The sequence below is a fragment of the Callospermophilus lateralis genome, chromosome 20 (genome assembly GCF_048772815.1).
Source record: "Callospermophilus lateralis isolate mCalLat2 chromosome 20, mCalLat2.hap1, whole genome shotgun sequence".
Taxonomy (NCBI): domain Eukaryota; kingdom Metazoa; phylum Chordata; class Mammalia; order Rodentia; family Sciuridae; genus Callospermophilus; species Callospermophilus lateralis.
In genome coordinates this window covers 12,338,089-12,359,634 of record NC_135324.1, presented here as the reverse complement: position 1 = coordinate 12,359,634, position 21,546 = coordinate 12,338,089, and the positions used below count along the sequence as shown (strand labels likewise).

Here is a 21,546-nt window from a genome sequence, read left to right as displayed (position 1 = left end):
GGGATGATCATAAAAGTTTCTTTTTAGTCTGTTAGTTTGTTGAATTACATTAATTTGTTTTTGAACATTAAATCCAGCTAGCATTCTTTGGATTTGGAATAAACCCAGATGGATAATGATGAGTTCCCTTCCTATTTTGTTGGATTGTTTGCTCACATTTTAATTTTGTTTTCTATGTTGGTAGGGTAAATTAGTCTGTAAGTTAATTTTTGAAATATTTATTTCGTGTTTGCTATTAGGATTATACTGGCCTTAAGATGAGAAGTATTTTCTCCATTTTCTGTACAAACTTTGTGCAGAATTGGTGTCATTTCTTCCTTAAGGATTTGATCATTTTGACCATAGAAATCATCTGGGCCTGGAATTACCTTTGCAGCAAGTCTGTTCAACAAAATTCAACTTAAAAAAGTAAAATGATTAGGGCTCTTCAGATTTACATTTCTACTCCATTTCAGTTCTAAGTTATCTTTTTAAGTAGAATCTGCTCATTTCCTCCATGTTGTCAAATCGGTTAGCATAAAATTGTCCTGTGTAGAGTGACAGGAGGGAGACTTGGGAGAGAAAACTGAAAGGACTGGGGCTTTCCTGGCTCCCTTAAGGTTTTTAGACTGAATCAAAGTCGTGTCCCTGATTGCCACCTTGGAAAGTCTGGTGCTTATAAAACTGGGCTACCCAACACTCCCTAAGGGCAAGAGACCCGGTAATAACAACCCAGAAATACCATGGCATATGTATTTTTCTCTAGGAAAACTAACTTGAAAGTTGCATTAAGACTCCCCTCCCCAATCCCCCATTTAAAGGACTTCATGGTCTTTGCCACCCTCTCTGCACTTTGTGCCTTTAAAAATAAAAAAAGGACTGGATCCAATCCAGGTTCTTCACTTTGCAGCTGAGTAGACCCTGATCACACAAAGCAGGTGGGAAAATACAGTAATTTCACAGGAGCAGGAAGCTGAGGAGGCCCTGAGTCTCTGAAATCCAGCGCGAACCTCTCCGCGCACTTTGCCAGCCTCCAGCAGCACCGTAGCCTCGCGAGACTTCCAGGAGCCCGTGAGGAGTCCGGCTCTGCGTCTCGCCGCGTGGTGCGTAGGCGGGAGGGGCGCGGAGAGCCGGGATACGCCCCGCCCACATCCACATCCGTCCGCGGCTTCCTATTCGCTGCCGGCCCTCGTGCGTCGTGACATCACAGCGTACACCTTCCCTGAAGTGCGTGTGGCGGGGAGACGCGGGCCGGTAAGCGCACGGGCGCTGGTTCGGTGGAGTGTTGCGCCGCGGCCGCGGGAGCGCGGTGCGGCGAGAGGTCGCTCCCTGCGCGGGGCTGTAAGGCCGCAGCGTGGAGGTCGCGTCCCGGCCGCGTCCCCGAGGTGTTTCTCGACCCTTCCCGCCCCGGGTGGTGGGGTCCTAGGACCAGGGGTCACGGCCAGGGTCCCCGGGGGTTTCCTGAGGCGGAAGTGCAGGACGCCGCACGTGGCCCGGCGAGGGGAGCTCGCCCCCATGGGAAACGCCGCTCCTCGGTCCCTGCTTTCCTAGGAACTGCGCGGTCCCCTTGCAGTCACCGGGGTCGGGGTCACGTGGGGGCCCGGCAGCTGTGGCCTGGCTCCGGGGCGGGGGTGGGGGGACCGGGGCGCCTTGGAAGCCGAGCAGAGGGCACGCCGGGAGGAGAGGGGTGAGAAAAGCTGCTGATTTTCACTTCCGAGGAACCACCCCTGGGTCCTAAAGTTTCAGGTGCCACTCGGGGTGACCGTGACCCGTTGGGTGAGGCCTGCCGTTCTTGCAGGTCTTCCAGTTAAGTTTTCTGGAAGTCTGCCCCAGGTCCTGAACCCGGAGCCCGCTTCTCGGGAGACAGGACATCAGTGAGCCTCGTGGGGCTTGGGGCTACAGAACTGGACAGCCACCAACATAGAGGTGGGGTCCTTCCGGGGGGTCGCATGGCCCTCCTTTCATTTGGATAGGAGGGGAGCTGCTCTTTGTCCCGTGTTTGAAGTTCCTTGGTGTGCATGTGCTTGCAGGTGGGTGCTTGGGGACCGCCTCTCCATGCTCAGGCACCTGTGTCCGCGGCACCGGCCCGTCCTGAGCTGCAGCTGGAGTAGGCTGTGCCTTCTGAAGCGGCGGCTCTTCACCATGAAGGTCCAGTCTCCAGAGTTCCAGTCCCTTTTCACGGAAGGATTGAAGAGCCTGACAGGTGAGAGGTCCCTTTCTTGCTTTGGAAGCCTGTGTCAGGGGAGAGGCACAGGCACGGGTTGGCCAGCTCGTGTTGCCAACGGGTACTTTTCTCATTGTTGAGTTAATGAGGAAAGAGAAAGGGGAAAAAATAAAAGACTTTCTTATGGATAATGGAGAACTACAGTCGGTTCATTAGAAGAGAGGAGATGTTGACCCCATTAAAAGGCCTGACTTGGCTGAATGATTCCAAGTCCCATACCTGATGGGATCAGTCCTAAATGTGTAGGTACATTTTGTTTTCACCTGGAGGAGGTCCCGTGCCTACGAATGGGAAGTGCTTTTGCCTGTATCATTAACTGGAGGGCTGGATTTTAACCTGGGCCATCTGATGTCAGAGCCCCATGTGTAAACCCTGAAGCTCTTTTTAATTGCCTTCTGAGAGAACTGAAGGCAGAAGCAAATAGAAATTCCTTTCACTTGTGCACATACAAAATCAATCTAGGAGGGACACTAGATTGATTATTTACATGCCCAAATCCTCACTGGCCAGTCTTTCAAGTGCAGGATCCAGGAAGCAACCAGTACCTCTATTTTATACTATTTAGGTTCTACTATTTTATGCTATTTAGATTGGCTTAGCTCAGTGTCTGATGATGGCAGCATCTCTTTGATGTCGCCACTGTTTTATCAGTGTTGGTCCTTCACATCACCTACTGATGGTGTCTAAGCAGCCTGATGGCTGCATTTCAAAGTCTGGGAGGTTTAGTGGTGCCCTTGTGGGTGCGTTGAGTTGTATATATGTAGAAATGAGCTGGAGGGTGCTTTTCAGGCCCAGCTGCTGGTGAGATTTAAAGTATGTGGATGATGGGGTTCCACCCCCAGCTTTCCCTCCAGCTCAACCCTTCCAAGGAGGAGCACCTGTGGGGTTTTTTTTGTTTTGTTTTTGTTTTTTAAACTCCACATTAATTCTGGTGAACAGAAGATAGAAGAACCATTACTTTAAAGTTATCATTCCTATTCCCAAGTTTACGTTCTTATTTTTGAGATTGGATGGTTTCTTTTTAGGCACATTTGAGAGGTAAATGGTCCAGAATTTTTTGTTTCTTTTATGTTCTTCAGGTAGTCTTTTTTTTTTTTTTTTTGATATTTATTTTTTAGTTTTAGGTGGACACAATATCTTTTTTAAAAATTTCTATGTGGTGCTGAGGATCGAACCCAGTGCCTCACGCATGCCAGGCGAGCACACTACCACTTGAGCCACATCCCCTGCCCCTCTTCAGGTAATCTTGAAGTAGAGGGCTTAAATTTAAGTTTGGTTATGCCCATGGCTTCATTGTGATTTAATTAGGTTGAATGAAAAATGAGAGAGACTCTTGGACCAGTGGAAGTGTATGACCTATACTTTCTGTAAGCTTTCCTATTAACCCTATTGAAAGGCAGAAAGAAAATAATTTTAATAATTATTTTCAGTACATCATATTCTATCCACTGTAGGTGAAATTCTATCATTTCAATATGAAATTTTATACAAATTAGTGAGATATTGTGTATTCTTCTAAGACTTCCAAATTGTCCTATCTTTAACACACAGCACCATCTCAAAATCAGACTCATCACATTTCAGGTGCTCAACCACCACAAGTACCTAGCAGTTGCTGTTTGAACAGCACTGACCTAAAAGGTCCAATTTTGGGTTCACTGAAAATTGTCTTTCTTTTTATGCAATTCCAGCTACCAGTTTTTTCATTCTCAGTTGCAGAAATTCTCAGTGGCCCATCCCTACTCATAGTGCACTTTTTTTTTGAGATAAGGTTTTAGATGTTGATTGCTATAATTTTTTGAACATCTTCTGAGAGTTACATTTGAGTTTCTAAATGCGAGTTTAACTTGTGAATTTTCTTCCCACTAAGACATGAAGTCCTAAGGGAGTTAGAACCTTAATAGTATAAAATAGAGGTACTGGTTGCTTCCAGGATCCTGCACTTGAAAGACGGGCCAGTGAGGATTTGGGCATGTTGTAGGCTGTGATAGAAGTGGCAAGAATGCAGTCTTTCCATGCACTGTTACACAGATAGCAAATTGATCACTTTATTTCTTCCTTGCTTCTCTGTAGAGACTTGGGTGCCCTGGTAAAATGCAGTGTCCAAAGCCTGCTGATTGGTGCAGTTTAAATGGTCTTGTAACAGTTCTTAAATCCTGATAGTCATGTTGCCTTGTGTAAAATCAGTTTTTGCAAGAATTCTGGAGGCTAGAATAGTGTGTTATGGTCATGTAAGATAGGTTTGTCGGGTCATTTCATAGGTTTAAGTTTTCCTTCTGTTTTAGTACAACCATGTAGTCTAATGACGTTGAAGGTTATTTCCCCATGCTAGAGCTGAGGCTGAGTTGTGAATTATAGGTGAGTTTTGCCCGAGCTTCATGGCTAGTGTGCTCACCAGGATTGCCTCAGTCACTGAGGTTCCTAGTCCTTGCTGGGTGATGTCAGAAAGCCTGTATTTGGGGCAGTAGGAGCAGTGAATGCTCTTCAAGTGTGTAGGCTGTTGGAACAGACGGTGTTCCTGGTAGTGATGGTCCTGCCATGCAGGGCTCTTTCCAATTGTCCTTCTGGCTTATCATCCCCCACCTGACGCCGGCACTCAGAATCCAAAATCAAAGGAAGTAGTTCCTGAAAATTTGATTGGAAATTAAAATTAAAAATAGGCAATAATTACAAGAGTTCTGACACTGTATGGTCTTGAGTCAACGTTGTGAACAAGAACGATTAACAATCACTATCAAGGTGTGGTAGTTGGAGCAAATGAGCACAATGGAAGGTATACATTACAATTAAATACAGTTGTATCAGATGTCATCTTTGTTGAGTGTGTGTAGCTTACAGAGGAATGTTGCCTGTGTCCCTGTGTCTGTAGGATGGAGGGTGGAAGGAATCTAAGTCTGATAGCGCCTACTCCTTTAGGTTAATGTAGAGTCATTCCTTTGCTGTAATTTTTATGACTGCTGTTCCACAGACAAATGTGCTTTTCTCAGATGTATTAAATTTTTTTCCTTTTTTATTGGATCTTTATTAGTTATACAGAAAATTGGGATTGAGTTTGACATAATTACAAAGGCATAGAGTAGAATTTGCTCTAATTCAGTTCCAGTGTGGTTCCCTGCCCTCCCCTCTTCCCTCCCCGTTCGCTTCTCCCTGACCTGGTCTTCCTGTGTTCACTTTTTCTTTCTTCCTTTCAGGCAGTGTCTTGTGTGCACAGGTGGTGAGGGTCACTGTGGGGTGTTCACGTACAGGGAGGTCACATCCTCCACTGTTCTCGCCTGTCCTGGCCCTCTCCTCCCCCTCGAGCCCCTTCCTCTAGTACACTCATCTTTTTTGTTTTGATGAAATCCCTCCTTTTCCATTTCTTTCTCTTTATTCTCCCCCGTATGTTGGACTGGCTTCCACATGTCAGAGAAAAGTGGTATTTTTAAAATCCAGAATTGTGAAGTTTTTGGAAATGGTTTAATATAATCAAAATGATGAATGGATTTCTTTGGGTTCTGTATCTTTCTGAAATGCAGTTTATTGAGTGACCTTGAATTTAAGTTTTCATTTCAGTGAAGCCAGCTGGAGAACCTTAAAAATATCCGCTGTCTGTATAAATTTAATTCCGACTATTTTATCAATTAAACTAGACTCTAATGAATGGAATATTTGTTTTGTATTCTCCTATAGATTCTTTGATAGTGTTTTGCTTTGAAACATGAAAACTTAAGAAAACAGTAGACTTTCCAACAAGACACTCTTTCTAATCGTTACACTGTTGCAGTTCAGTTTATCGGGAGCCCAGGGAGGAATGCTAGGTTTGCTATCCTGAGAAATGGGGAGAGGAGACCATTTTATGTAAGTTGTGTGTATGTACAAATGTAGGCTGTCTTGGTGGCTTTGACTGAATGCAGTCAACGGAAGATGGGGCTGAAAGGCTTGGGAAGAGCAGGTGGAAGAGGGTGTGGGGTGACAGAACAGAGGGTGGGGTGGGGGCTGCATGTTGAGTTGTGGTTGGGCTGCTGGACCTCTGATGAGGGTTGGATGTGGTTGGATACTGCAGTGACCCCCTAGCCAGCACCCCGGGGACACACCAGGTGTCCTGGAGCACTTTGGAAAGAGGGTCTTGGGAGTTCTTGAGGATGTGGGTTGCAGAGGTTCTGTAGATGGTTCAGGGAGTGGGGCTTTGCCTTGCACTCGATGCTCTCCAGGTGCAGAAGTGACTTTTGGATGACTTGGTTCTTGCCTAGAAGGTGAGAACATTGAGACTATGTCTTGTCCGTCAGTCAGGAGCAGTCCTCAGTCCTTCTAGGGTGTGTCCTGGACAGGGTTCCCATTTTGTCTGTGTTCAGACATTTTAGAGAGTTGTCTTAACTGTTCTGGGTTCAGCATGGGCAGAAATTGCTTTTGTGTTGTGCAGTGAAACTCTTAGGGTGGCTTGGAGCTGCATCACCCGCAGTGTCGGGCCATAGTGGATGTCTTTGTTGGAGGGTTTCATATGGTGTCATTGTCATCGTAGGGGTTTAGTTATAGCCACTCTGCCTCGTCCTGTATAGCTGAGTACAGGGATTCCAGCGTTCATGTGGTTCTGCGTGGAACATAGAATGGGTTTCAAACAGTAGGCGCAGATTGTTTCTTGAAGGCTGTGGCTATAACATGTACGTGGAGTGGTGGGCTGGTATTTGGTAGTGTCATGCACGAACATACCGACTCTCCACGTATTCAGAAAGAGAATTGCCAGAACACTCAAGAGTTTCTGAAGTGTGCACCTAAACTCCAAGAAAGAAAGCTTCCTTCTTGGTAATAATCTGGATTGATGTTGAGGCCTTGGGCATTGTGGAATTGGCGTTATTTTCTGTGTTGGCAGAGAAGCCCCCCCCAGGTCTCAGAGGCATGCTGCTGCAGGCAGGCCATCGCCCCTTCTGTGGGCCTTGTTCTCATTTTCACGTGGAAGGGCTCACTTTTGTGATCTCTGCTGTCTCTAGTAGGTGGAAAACCTTGTTCCTCTGGTTGTCAGAAAAAGCATATAGAAATAAACATCTTCTGCCATTCCAGAGTTATTTGTCAGAGAGAATCACGAGCTGAGAATAGCAGGAGGAGCGGTAAGGGATCTGCTGAATGGGGTCAAGCCTCAGGATGTGGATTTTGCCACCACGGCCACCCCGTCGCAGATGAAGGAGATGTTCCAGGCAGCCGGCATCCGGATGATAAACAACAAGGGGGAGAAGCATGGGACCATCACCGCCCGGGTGAGTGCACGAGCTGGCGACACATTGCATGCGGTAGGTAAGAAGTATGATAATGTTTTTGTTGAAAAAGCAAGTAACAAAAAACCTAATAATAGTATCTGCCGAGGGTTTGGTCAGAGGCTGTGTCCTGCCGTGTTAATAGCCATGATGTTTAACTGAGTTTGATCCTTAGCTCTTACCTCCAGCCCCGGCCCCCTCTTTTTTTTTAATATAATTTAAAGGAAAGCAGTCTAACTGTAAAAAGTATTGGTAGTTTGTTTAAAAAAGAAAAACAAGTCCATATGGTGCAGTTTTTGTTCTTAATTTTGCTTTTGAAGATGCTGCCCTTCCTCCTCTGTGGCTCTTGTCAGCAGCAGGCGTGTGGCTCTCCTCCCACCTTCCCAGTGTGTCCCTGTCAGTGTTGGTCAGCCCCGTGTGGTGGGTTGCACTGTGAGGGTGCTCCTGGGTGTGTGGTCCTTCCTGCTGTCCTCTGCGTAGGTCTCCCTGGGCCACGTGCTCGGTGCCACTCTGCAGAGCTGTAAAGGTCTTACCCCAGTGAAGCACACCATGTTTCAGGAACCTCTTCCTTGTTATACCTCCCTTTTTCTGGGTCCCGTGTGGGGATCTCTCTTGGTTCTTCCTCTCCTTTGAGTAGGTGAAGCCTGAGCAAGCCCCACATGAATGAAAATGTTTTTATTTAACCCTGAACTGGCTTGGCCCCACTATTATTCCATCTGGGAATAGTTTTCTGTCAGAAAATTCGAGACTTTGTTTTCCAGTTTCTGCTATTGCCACTGAGGAGTGGATCCCATTTAGGTTTCTCCTTTGCTGGAAATCTGGTGGTTTTATTTTTTCCATTTTGAAGCCTTTGGGTCCTCCCACTGTGGTGTTTTTAATTCCAAGGAGACATCTCTGGGTTTGGGTTTTGTCCTTGTTGTGCAGGGCACCACTGGCCTGCCTTGTTCCCTTGTTAAGGGCCTTTTCCTCAGGAAGTGTCTTCCTGTGGACCTGGGGGAAGTGCCCGTCTTCTGAGAAGGTCCTGTCTTCTCTTTCTCTGTCCTTACGTCTTATTTTTCACTTTGTGGGAACGTCTTCACTTGATCTGTCGACCTTTGAATCACATTTGCAACTTTTGTGGCCTTTGTTTTTAAGGGTCTTTCCTGGTGGACAGTCATGCAGTGCTTAATAGGAATACGTGCTGAGAAATCTGATGCTAGGCAGTTCTGTTAATTGTGACCCTTGTAGTAGCAAGTACACAAGTACTGTAGAAATACCTTGTTTACATTCTATTCTACAAGTTTTTTCTATTAGAAATTCTTTTTTTTTTTTTTTTTTTGGTTAAACTTCCTTAACTGTTTTTGTTATATACACATTGGCTGAGGCTTCTTCAGGGTCAGGATCATCATTGTCACTGTCTTGGTCCTCTGGGGTAGTAACACATGGAGCTGCCACCTTCTGTGATAATCAGGCCTTCTGAAGTGTCTACTGGTATCTGTTTTATAGCTAACTTTTTTCTTTTTCCCCAGTACCAGGAATTGAACCCAGGGGTGCTTGACCACCGAGCCACATTCCCAGTTCTTTTTTAATATTTGATTTTGAGATAGGAGCTTGCTAAGTTGCAGAGGGTCTCAGTAAGTTGAGAGGCTGGCTTTGAACTTACCATCCTCCTGCCTCAGCCTCCCGAGCCCCTGATTGTTACCATTCTGAAAACCAGTGGAGCAAGGAGAGGGGCCGTGTATCTTTTCACTTATTCTTGTTTTCGAGGTGTAGGTTCGCTAGTGGGCTTGAAAAAGACATGAAATCAAATGTCTAGGAGCACAGTTCCATGAGTTGATGAAAAGAAAAAACCCCCCGGTCTGTCTAGTGGTACTGAATATTGATTTTTTTAAAACAATGTATTGCAGCTTCATGAAGAAAATTTTGAAATCACTACACTACGTATCGATGTCGTCACTGATGGAAGACATGCCGAGGTGGAGTTCACGACCGACTGGCAGAAAGATGCTGAGCGCAGAGATCTCACTATAAATTCTATGTTTCTAGGTAATGTGTGGAGATGAGATGTTTTCGTCTAGTCTGTGGGAGAGCCTCTTAAAGCCTGCGTCCTGGAATGTGCTTCACTTCAGGCGCTGCGTCCGGTGTGGCTGAGGGTGTCGTTGGCCTCAGTCACAGTCCCTGGCTGAGGCTCTGTCTGCGTGGGTCGCTGGCTGGGAACTGGAGATGCCCACGCTGTTGCTTGTCGTGAACATTGGGCGATCTATTAGCTGTGAATGGTTGGAACGGTGCCTGGCCCCTCCTGGCCTGTGGCTTCCTAGTTGCATCTGCACAGTGGGAGCAGACGTGTCCCACCTGGGTCTCTCCTGCCTCTGCATTGCCTTGTGCACATGCCTCCTCTCTGTCCTGTCCCTGTTCTTGTGCTGTGGCATACCATGGGGATGACTTTAGCTCTGTTTTGTTGTTGTGCCTTCACGGAGACTTAGATGGCTTCTTAGCATTGCGTCTTAGGAATCACCAGTCATCAGGGGGAGTGTGCGGGGTGAGACCTGTGTGTGGTCTTCCGTGTCAACAGAAGTGATGTGAGTTAGGTCAGTGTTTTGAACCATTATCGATACGTTATTTTTTGAATTCTAAGTAAGATTTGTGTCACGGGTCGGGAAGGGCAGTTGTAGGCCGAGTGTGGAATCCCTTGCTGACTACAGATGCCATTTCTAGGCCCCTTGGGGTCTGGCACACCCATGGGCACCTGATGTGCTTTTCTGTCATTTAACTCAGAAAAGCCTCATTTAGTGGGTTTCCCATTTGACAAGTGAAGAAAGTGTCAGAAGTTCAATACAAAGTTCAGGTCGGAGAGCCGAGATGGGGCTCGCATTTGTACAACTTGGATTCATGACCGGGGCGCCCAGAGAGTGCACATTTTCTCTTCTTACAGTGAAGGCTTCGCAGGTGGGCTTGTTTCTTCCTTCATCGTTCATGCTGTGACTGCGCCGAGTGATGCAGTGTGCATGGTTTCACCTAGCTGACCTCTTGTAAGCATAGTTAAAGGGAAAGTGCATATTGCTTTTTGAGATATTTTACAAAACAAAAGCCGTTCTGGGTGCTGTGGCTTTATAGCGTTGCTGAACCCTTACAGTGTGCCAGGCGCTGCTGCGAGCACGTCACCTGCCTTCAGTGACCCTGGCAGCTCTGTGAGGCGAATCTCGGTGTTGAACCCAGGGTGCTTGGCCAAGGTGCACATCCGCTAGTGACAGGATCTGGATCCTGACTGAAGCCGCAGGGCTGTGCAGGGGATACTGTTGACCAGGGCGTCTTTATTTATAGGAGATGGAGAACAAACAGGACGGCCACCAGTGACGATATTCACTAATCCTCACCTTTTAGCCCTGTTTTTGGTCCAGGTTTTTCCAAGCCTCGTAGGACTAATGTCAGTGGTTCTGTCGTTTTTGAGTGGTTTCTTGGCTTCCTCCACTGTGATTTTTGCTTTTGCCATATTTCCATGGTTTTCCTCCAGAATGTGGTCTTTACTGAAAACAAACCCTTAGTATGTCCAGCGTCAGGGTCACTAAGGAGAGTCAGGCGCCTTTTATTAGAAGAAATAATATGAAGACCTACCATGTCGTTTGCTTTTTTGTGGTCAGGGGTACATGTTGTTGTTTTTAACCTTTTGATTTGTCTTTCATGTCTTTAATCTGGAGCTTTGAGATCTGCACTGGTCATTAGAGTGGTGCTTTCAGTAGCACCCTGTGCAGATCCCAAACCGCTCAGGAAGGGTTAGAGTGAGTCTGAGCTGGCCGGTCGGCTCGCGAGGTCAAGCAGAGCTTGGTGGATGGGCACTTCCTGATGCGCCCACCTGAGTTGGTGGGTTGCTCTAAGTGTTGTTTTGTCTTAGGGTTAGTCCCTGCGGTGACCAGCTGTCTCCCTTGGCCTTCTGTGGCGCTCTCACCTGGGAGGTGTGAGGATCTCAGTCCCCTGACCTGAGGTGTTTAGGGACTAGATTATTTTAGTTCACAGGCCCATTTTTCCCTTCAGTGAATATAGGCAGTGGCATTTAATGGTGGGGTTTTGTTCACATCCATTTTAGGAACAAATAACAGGCCTACGGCAGAGTTCAAAGGAGGAGGCTGCCTGAGGTGACAGGCAGGGCACCCTACCTCGCGCCCCCCGTCTGACTGTGCCCGTGACCGCTGGGGGTTGGCCTAGCTAGAGAAAAGTGGACGATTGCATTTCTCAGGACCAGGCTAAAAATCTGCATTTTTTAAGAGACTTCTGTATTTCCTGTATGTATTTCAGCCTGTTTTCTGTGTCTGCGGTCTGTGTGTTTTATCTTTTGCACATAGACGTCAGCCACTGGTCTTGTTGATACACAGCCACGACTTTCCTGAAGTGTCCCTTTCTCATGGTGTGGCCTTGCCAGCAGGCTCCCCCACCCCCCAGTTCTGTTTATTATGTCTAATTTTGAGTGTGGCTTTGTGTTTTGCTTTTGTGATAAAGTATGAAAGGTCTTTCTTATGGATTTGTTTTAGGGTTAGGATTATAAAAATATTTTTCTATGGCTTTTTTACTGATTTCTGCGGGGAGTGTGTGCGTTTGCACGTGCTTATTTGCCTATGTTAACTTGAGTGTTAGTTTGTCTGGGATCTTCTCTTCCTACCCCACTGCATACAGATCTGGCATTTTCCCCCTGGGAAGCATTATGTGGTTGTGATGTATACAGGAATCCTATTAGTATCTGCATTTTAATTTTATGAGTTTGAAATATGCTAAGTTTTTACTATTTGTGATAATTTTGAGCTGATTTTTTGTGTGTGTTTTAAAATTTTTGCTGATAATGATTTTTTTATTCCCCTCTGAACAGCTTTTGATGGTACCTTATTTGACTACTTTAATGGCTATGCAGATTTAAAAAATAAGAAAGTTAGATTTGTTGGGCAGGCTAAGCAGAGAATACAAGAAGATTATCTTCGAATTTTAAGATATTTCAGGTAAGACTTTTAAATTTAATATTAAAACTTTTGTGGTTTTTCATCTCACCAGAGCGGGACTCTGGTCTGCAGAACTGGTGGGTGTGGGTGTGGGTGTGGGTGTGGGTGTGGGAAGCGCTGACCCCCATGTCCACGGGCAGCGGCGACTCACCTGCCCTGGGTGGAGAGAGGTTTTGAGGTGCTCTGTGTTTCCTTCTCCTTCCTGGGCTCTATGCTGTGATCTTTTGCATGTGATGTGAAAGCTTCGTGTCCTTTTTTTAATGTTCATTTTTCCTGGGGTTGAAGGTTTTCTTTCACTCGTCCTCCTGGGGTTTGAGCGCTTGTCCCAGGCCAGGTGCTGAGCTGGGCCCTAAGGGTGGGTGGCAGTGTCTTCAGGCAGCCTGTGGCCCTCTGTGCAGTGGAGAAGCTCTGGTACCTTAACACAGGTGACACCGGTGAAAGAGGCTGGTGAGGTGACCAGTGGAAATCAAAGTGTAAACACACGCAGAGCTGGTGTGAACTTGGTCAGCAGGGTACACGCTGGTTATGTGGTTAGCAGTGACTGTTATTTTTTAAAAATCAAACATTTATTTTTTTATTACATAAAAACAGAAAACTTGCACATTATTATGGGGTGTCATGTGATGTTCTGATCCATGGGTGCACTGTCGTGTTTACGTCAGGTCACGTTATCTGTTCTCACAGATCGCGTTTGTTATGGTGAGAATATTGAGAGGACTACTTCTAAGCTCTTTAGAACGTGTAGTGCATTTGCCATTGTCTGTTGTCACCCCGCTCTGTGGTAGCACAGCAGAACGCCTTCCTGCTCTCTGACACCCCTCCTGGCCCGACTCCCCCAGCATCTGGTAGGACCTTTCTCCTTCAAGGTCCTGTGGGAGTGAGGTCATGCAGTACTTGACTTTGCCCAGCTCAGCTCACTTAGCATAAAGAAGCCTAAGTCCATCCTTGTTTTACCTCAAATGATAGGATTTCTTTTTTTATGGCCAAATAGTGTTCTAAATGTGCCACACTGTCTTTCTTTATCCATTTGTGAGTTGGTAGATGCCTTTCCATTTCTAGGTGTTGTGAGCAGTCTCCCAGTCGACATGGGAGTGCCTGTGCCTTGGACTGCTGGGAGCCATTAGCCAAGTAGGTATGACAATTTCCTTGCCAGCGTACCCCATGTTGCTTAGTGGAAGGACTCGTGGAAATAGGACATTTTGCAGTAACATTGCATGTAAGGTGACCTTGCTCAAGGACCAGGGCGGATCCGGGTTTAGGGCGGTTCCAGGTTTAAGATTATTCCTGCTGGGAATAGGGCGTATCCTGCTACCTGAGTTCCCCTTGAGTTCTCCCGGGATTCAGAGAGTTTTTGGGAGGCAGTGGAGGTGTGGATTTGGGCAGAGAATGTGGTTTTCCCCAGAATGTGATTGTAGAGTGGCGGTGTGAGATCGGGAATAAAGAATTGCTGTTTGAATCTACAAGGCTGTGAGTGGCTCGTGATTTTGTGCCCAGCCAGACTGCAGCATTGGACACTATGATCTTGTGACCCTCAGTGTACCTGGCAGTGGGACAGTGTGTGCTTGTTAGTTTTTGAGACCCTTCTGCAGTGTGTTCATAGCGGGCAGACCCTCATGGACACTTGTGGCCTTGTGTCGTTCACGTATGAAACCGCTGTCCATCCTGTAGTTCATCTCCTCTCGGTGCTTCAGTAGCAGCGATTCTGAACTTCAGACTGACCTTGTTAGAACTGTCCTAACTGGCTAGTGACGTGTGGTTGTGTGTGTCCTCTCAGAAGGCTCTGTGTCAGATCATACATATTTTGTCAGTAAGTGATATTTCTGTGAACTTGAATACTTTTAAGCAATCTCTATGTACAAAAGAGCGGCCATCAACTTGAACACAAGTTCGGCCATATTTATCTAGCATTTTATGCGAATCACTAGTGCATCTTAGGACCGCGCTGTGGGACCAGTGCACCCGAAGGTTTGTGGCCTGAGATTCTGAGACAGGCTGTGGCGTCTGCGGTGGACTTGTCCCATTTGAAGGCCTTCCTTAGAGCAGTGGGTTGCATGCCGGGAGCTTGGAGGGGTCACCCTGCTCTGTTAGGGAACCCTGCCTGGTACGGGGCCTTCACAGGGTGCTGTTGTCACACACCTGCCATGAAGTGCCCCTCAGGTCCTCTCTGGGTGGCCGTTCTTAGCTTCTCGGGAAGCAGAGCAGAGGCCTGGGTGTTCTAGTTCTGTCTCACCTTGAGAAAGTTCTCCATCTTGGGCTTCTTCATCTTGAGGAAAAGAAAGGTGGAGAACTGGCCACATGGTGTTGGGTGTCTCCTAGACCTAACTGGTTCTGTGTATTTTCTTTCCAGTAAACGGATGAGTGGAATATAACATAATATGGAATAATGCAGTATAATATGTAGAGATAATGAAGGGAAGATTTTGTCTTACAGGTTTTATGGCAGAATCGTGGACAAACCTGGTGACCATGATCCCGAGACTCTGGAGGCCATCACAGAAAATGCTAAAGGCTTGGGTGGGATATCGGGAGAGAGGATTTGGGTGGAACTGAAGAAAATCCTTACTGGTAACCACGTAAATCATTTGATTCACCTCATCTATGATCTTGATGTGGCCCCTTACATAGGTGAGACCAGGTTATAAAATGTTTGAGTTTTTGGCAAGGAATTGTCTTACTTCCAAAATTTCATAAGGGAAAAATGTGTTGAGTCATTTGGCTCAAGAATTCTTAGTAGAGAACTGGCCTATTTTAAAAAACTCTTCCAAGGTAATCTAGGGGTAATCTAGGGGCTAGGGTGAGTCAGTTTTGTCATGGTCATCGGGAACCCTTCCCCCGCAGTGGCCTCTGTAGTCAGAGCTGGGTTTGAAGAGCCTCTGCTTCTTGGGTTAATTTCTGATGGAATAAAGGGGCTCAGAAGTAACCGCTCTCCTGCTGACGGATGTTCGATGCTTGTGATTCAGTAATGTCACATTCATGTTCACAGGCACAGGGGCTCGGACTAGGGGCGTGGGTTCTGTGGAGCAGGGCGGGAGGTGGGAGATTGGGAACCGAGTACCTTGCGGATCGAGTGTCACCACTGTCTGTGGACCCCCGATGGGGCTGGGAGAGGACATAGGGATATCTCAGGTTTGGAGAGACCCTAGGGACAGGAGGAGACGGTGGATAGAACGCAGTGAGGGCGTTTCTGCGTGCTCCACTGACGGCTGGCTTGGGTGGAAGGCTCTTCTGTGCAGTGGATAATGGCTGTGGGCTGGCCTTGGTTTGCAGGCTTGCCTGGCAGCGCGGGTCTGGAAGAGTTCGACAGGGTCAGTGGGAACGTGGAAGGCTTCGCACCAAAGCCCATGACTCTCCTGGCCTCGCTGTTCAAAGCCCAGGACGACGTGACAAAGTTGGATCTGAGGCTGAAGATTTCAAGAGAGGAGAAGAATCTTGGCTTGTTTCTGGTGAAACACAGGAAGGACTTGAGGAGGGCAGATGGCCCCGAGCCCCTGAAGCCCTACCAGGACTTCGTCATAGACGTGAGTATGGCCTCGCGGGCTCCCACGGGACGCACGTCTCAGCTCGACTAGTTTTGAGTGAGTGGGAAAGGTCCCAGTGAGTGTTGGTGATGGACTAACGCGTGTCTGCCCCTAGTCTAGGGAGCCGGATGCGGCGGCCCGCGTGTGTGAACTGCTCAAGTATCAGGGCGAGCACGGTCTCCTCCGGGAAATGCAGTGCTGGTCGGTGCCCCCCTTCCCCGTCAGTGGCCACGACATAAGGAAGGTGGGCATTTCCTCGGGAAAGGAGATTGGGGCTCTGCTGCAGCAGCTGCGCGAACAGTGGAAGAAAAGTGGCTACCGGATGGAGAAGGAGGAGCTCCTCAGTCACATCAAGAAGACAGAGAGCTGACCCGGAGCCCGCCACGCCACGGCGGCCGGTAACGGGCTCTCCTTCCGCTTCCCCTGATGAGGTTTAGGAGGCGACAGTGCCTTTCAAGCTGGTTCACAGGATATCTTGACAATGACTTTGTGAAACTGTGCTTCCGGCACTGAAAGGGTGTCTGCCTCCTCCCAGAGTGATATGGCTGTACGTAGCATTCTTGGAAAAGTAGGGTCGGATGTCCCCAGAGGGTGGTAGTCCTACCACCTGGGAAAAAGTTAATGTCTGCCGAGGGGATGACCACCCGGGCTGGTCTGTACAGTGATGGCCTCTGATGGGTTCCGGGTCCTGTACGAGATCCAAAATGAAGGTTGCCCGGTGCCTGGAGACACCTGACACACTTGGATTAAGACTACCGTGTAACACACAAGTGCTCGTGGGGTGGCGCACACAGCAGTGCGGGTTTTACTGTGGAGGTGAAGGTGAAGGTGAAGTTGGTGGTGTCCTAACCCTATGCATCCTTGAGCCTGATATTTTATTTAATAAAACGGTCCCTTTGGTTTTGGTGTGCGGTGGCATACACACTCGGTGACACCCTTCCTTTTCCTATTTGGAGTCTGTTCTCACCAGGTGCAGAGACTGTGTCTGTTTCAGCTGCTTTTTCCTTTCTGTCCAGCCATAGCATCTTTATAGCCTATGAGCAAGTAGCAATTTTTGGACGTTGCTAAAAGAGGTTTTGCAGAGCACACTACTGAGAAGAAGTGGCGCTAGCACTAGTAGGTGAGTACTGACGGTATTATAAAGATCTCTGTAGACTGAAGGATGTGGAAAAGGAGTCCAAGGACATTTTGCCTAAGCTGTTGTCATTTAAAATCCCAGGCCTCAGCCAGAGCAAAGGAACACAAAAGGAACCCCCACCATGGGTCACCTGACCTCTATACCCTGATAAGCCCCAGGCACGTTCCTGTCCCACCTTAATGGAGTGGAGCAATTACCCTAAATGAAGCCTTATAACCCAGACCCTTGCTTCAGCCCTCTGCCATCTTCTGCCCTGAAGATGATCCCAGTCCGGTGCTTGGCAATTGGCTCCTCTGCTAAACCCTGATTAAAGAGAAGCCTGCTGACCCGAGGGTGGCTTCCGCCATCTTCATGTATGCCATGTGTCCCAAACACTGGGTTCCCTGCCCAGGAGCTGGAGCAAGGTGGGATGAACCCTCCCCAGTAGTTACACTAGGATGCAGGCGTTTCCCCACCCTGTAGAGCACAGGCCCTCCACACCTCTGAGTCTAAGGTCTAACAGCCCTCGGGGTACCAACCACCTGCTAAACTTTTGCAGCGTTATGCCACATGGACAGTGAAAGGACACTCGCAAAGCCCAAGGACCACTCCACACACTGGAATCCCACACGGGATTCACTTGTCAGTAGCATGAAGCAAACCGACAAGGCTGACCTGCCTCTCGGCACTCAGAGCAGCTTTATGGCCCACGAGAGGAGTTCCACGAGCATGTTCAGGGGTTGTGACGTGAGCTGGGCTGGGTCAGCCTTTAGCAGGCATGTTCAGAATCGAAGGCTGGGAGTCTCTCCATAGCAGATCTGATGCCAGTAGCCAGTAAAGGGATTTGTACCAAAGTGTTTGTTAATGTTAAAGGAGGCCTACTTCTACCCCCTTGCCAGCTGCCCTTCCCTGGCACACCCAGCAAACCTCCAGATCAGGGACACCCTTGCCATTTGTTTTTACAGCCAAGACCCCATTTGTCCAGTTTCTACCATGTAGATGCCAGCACCTTTTGGCTAACCAGGGACCCCCACCCCTGAGATTAGGAGAAAGGATGTTTCCCCAGCCCCCAGTGGGAAAAGTCCAGTCGGGCACACGGGCGGGATGCAGAGTACTGAGGGTGCTTTGCCCTCCGTTGAGCCTCCTAAAGTACGGGGACTACCCAGTCAGTTCGTGGAGACACCCCTGGGCTGTCTACCAATTCTGAGACTCTATTCCCCTTCTGACCTCGAGATTAAATGCCTCATTAGGCTTAGCACTCAAATTTGGCCACGATACAAATTAGATATCTGCACTGGTGGCCCAAGATGAAACCTTTGATCAGTAACTCTCCAAAGTTCAAAAATCGTCTATTAGATTGTCAAGATCGTCTGAGGTTTTCTACCTCTAAGCTTCCTTTCCCCTTCCCTCCATTGCCAAATAGTACTCCTGCAGGGATTCTCTCTCCCAGTCCAGCTCCTCAGTGGTCTGCGCCTGACACCCACAAAGACTTAATTAGTGAAGGGCACCAGGCTTCCCACTGCCAGCCCCACCAGACTTCCTAATGCATCTTCTGGGCTGTTTCCAGTGTGTGTGGACTGTCCCCAGAGCGGACAGTTTTTGAAGTCCCTACACTGAGCTGCTAGAACGAGAGGACCCAAGTCCCACTGCCTATCACCTCAGACAGACAGTATTCTCTTAGGGGCTCCAAGTTATAGGGATGGTGGGCATCAGGGAGGTGTGCAGTTGTAAGTAAGCAATTGGGAGTGTTAAGAGGCGAGGTTAGATGGCTCTAGGACTCCTGGAATACGGAAAATAGGTCTGACTCAGGAGCCTTTTCCAATCTGGAGTGGTGATCAATAGAATTAAGTTTTAAAATGTCACCCGTCTTGATAAGGATTTCTCACAGCATATGTATTAAATTCCAATATTTTACTGTGTGAACCTAATCAAGTAGACATATGTTAAATGTAGAACTGTATGCTACAAAGATAAGTCAAACTATATGGCAAACTTCAGGACAAACTCAAGAGTTTCAAAGGCCAGTGGTTGATGGCTGGCATTGTTATCTTAGCTGGAATAATTGCTTCTGTATGCACATTTAGCAATTTCAAAGGAATTTTACTGAGACCTGGCAAACTCAAGTACATATTCATCAGGAAATTTTAAGTGAAATTCAACAACTAAAAGATTCTGTGATATGACTAGGAGAACAAGATTTCCTATGGGCTCAGAGACATCAATGTCACGAACATTACCAGTTGTGTTCACTAGAGTTCCATATAGTGACACTGAGATTCGATGGCAAAATGTAAGTAATCACCTAATGGGACTTAATCATTTTCATAATGTTTCTTTGGATGTATTGGAATTACAATCTCAGGTTCGGGCTACAGTCAATGCAAAAGGATCAGCTTTTAACCACGAGGAAATATAGGGCAATTTGGCTAAAGCACTAGCTATGGTCATATGGTTAAACTCATCTCTGTTCTTGTTTTGTATAGTCTATCAAGCAGGATAGAATCAAAACATCAGGAAAGTCTAATTCAAAGGAAGGGTTTCTTAGGGAGACCTGTCAAAACCCAGCTGCCTCCCAGGACCCATCTCCCTCTGTGACCACTGCCTTATTTTTTGAAAAAGGACTTCACTCATGACAATTTTAAGCTCCTCCCACATACATCCTCTTCAGCCTCAATCTCCAGGGTCTTCATGTTCTCTTCCAGAGAACATGAAAGGGGGACTTCCCATACTTCACCCCTTCTCAGCAGGAAGCAGCCAGATTTGATGTTCATCCCAATTCATTAGACCCCTTTCAGAGTCTGGAATGGAGGATATGGAAAATAAGCCAAGGACATTTCCCCTAAGTTTTTGTCATATAAAATCCCAGGCCTCAGCCAGAGGAAAGGAACACAAAAGGAACTGCACTGAGCCCCCACCCCAATCTTGGGTCACCTGAACAGAGTAAGCACCAGGAAATTCCCTGTTCACATTCCTGTCCCACCTTAATGAATTGAGGGCATGCTTCAGCCCACTGCCATGTTGGGCCCTGAACATGAGTTGTGCCAGGGTTCCACTGGTTGGCTCTGCTGCTGTGAGGTGTGCTTCCCACCTCCATCACTCCTGTGTCATTTGTCCTAACAGACACCATAGAATTCCCACACCCCACGTGTGTTGCAGGGTGGGGACTGTTGTGTGTAAAACCTGTTACTACATATGGGGATGTCACTGCCAGTGTTAGTAGATGCCACAAGGAAGAATTATTTCAGTTACTTTTTGCCGCTTAAATTTTACTTGAATATATTTAGTAAATTAAGATACACATGTGATTTTTGCTATTTTACCAGTTAATTTGGTAAGTAAGCAGTATTTGCTAATTTAGTTGGGAAGAAAATTATACTGGCTAAGTTTTTCATTTAGATGCTGAACAAACCTGTGCCACTGTTGCTAATTTTTCAATGGCAAATAAGGAGTACTTTCAAGTTTTGCTACTGTTTTCAATTTACTTATGTAGTTAATATTGGATATGTGGAAGTTTTTCTAAATTTTCATTGTGGTAAATAAGCTATACTTTAAATTCTAATAGTAAATGCATGCTAAATTTGGCATTTAATTCCAGTGGGGGGAAAAGACCACTAAAAATTTTCTAAGTTTTCCATTTAATTGATACGGTAAATAAGGGCAACTCAGAGTCTGCTGATTTTTCCATAAATATGGTAGAAAGGGGACTCTGGTAAGTTTCTCATTGTAAATCTAGTTTATGTGGCAAATAGGGCCACTTGCAAATTATGATAAGATCTGCATTTAATTTATATAATAGGGCCACTTACAATTTGGGGCAATTTGCTCTAGTGGTAAATCTGGGCAACGCCACATGTACGTTTTCCAAGTTCTGTAATTACTTTCTGTATTAAATAGGGGGATTTGCATTTTTCGTAAGAATGGTATTTATGTGGTAAGTGGGGCCAAGTGCAATTTGGGGCAGTTTTTTGAATTCATTCTACATGAAGTTTCACCTTATATTTACATGGGAACATTGGGCAATTTTTGCCATTTATTTTATATGGTGTATATGGAATTAACAAATTTTGCATTCATTTTGTGGTAAATGGGGCCAGTTGGAATTCTGCCAAGTATTGTGATGCCTTTATGTGGTAAACAGGGCCACGTACAATTCTTGGTAAAATTCACATGATTTATGTGGTAAGCAGGGCCACTTAAAATTGTACTTTTGCCAAAAATTGTGTTTAATGTATGTGGTAAATTATAGGCAATTACGATTTGGGGCAAAAATCTGCATTTAACTTATGTAAATAGAGCCACTTTTGATGGTGGTCAATTTTGCCCTTTATTCTATGTGCTAAATGTGGGTCACTTGGAATTTCCCAAATGTTGTTTAGACACTATTGCATTGAGCACATGTGTAAGAATCAGTAATGATGGGCGATATTTACCATTTTATGTCCTACACGTCCACTGTTTGAATCAAAACCTGTCCATGAAATTATAAAATAGACAAAATTCAGTATCACCTGTAATTTGCACA

At 46.6% G+C, this 21,546-nt stretch overlaps 1 protein-coding gene across 3 annotated transcripts; it reads left to right on the top strand.

Moving 5' to 3' along the window:
- The first annotated feature begins 1,192 nt into the window (after positions 1-1,192).
- Positions 1,193-21,505, top strand: Trnt1 (tRNA nucleotidyl transferase 1). Of its 3 annotated transcripts, XM_076841232.1 has the most exons (9): positions 1,193-1,233; positions 2,010-2,182; positions 7,238-7,431; positions 9,315-9,453; positions 12,263-12,389; positions 14,821-15,014; positions 15,657-15,907; positions 16,023-16,305; positions 16,924-21,505. In XM_076841232.1, the coding sequence occupies exons 2-8, from the start codon at positions 2,035-2,037 to the stop codon at positions 16,275-16,277; spliced, it is 1,308 nt and encodes a 435-aa protein (XP_076697347.1). In that variant the 5' UTR covers positions 1,193-1,233; positions 2,010-2,034; the 3' UTR covers positions 16,278-16,305; positions 16,924-21,505. The 3 variants fall into 3 exon arrangements, with proteins under 3 accessions (XP_076697347.1, XP_076697345.1, XP_076697346.1); XM_076841230.1 differs by lacking the exon at positions 16,924-21,505 and having other exon boundaries at positions 16,023-16,807; XM_076841231.1 differs by lacking the exon at positions 16,924-21,505 and having other exon boundaries at positions 1,223-1,364; positions 16,023-16,807.
- The last annotated feature ends 41 nt before the right edge of the window (positions 21,506-21,546 follow it).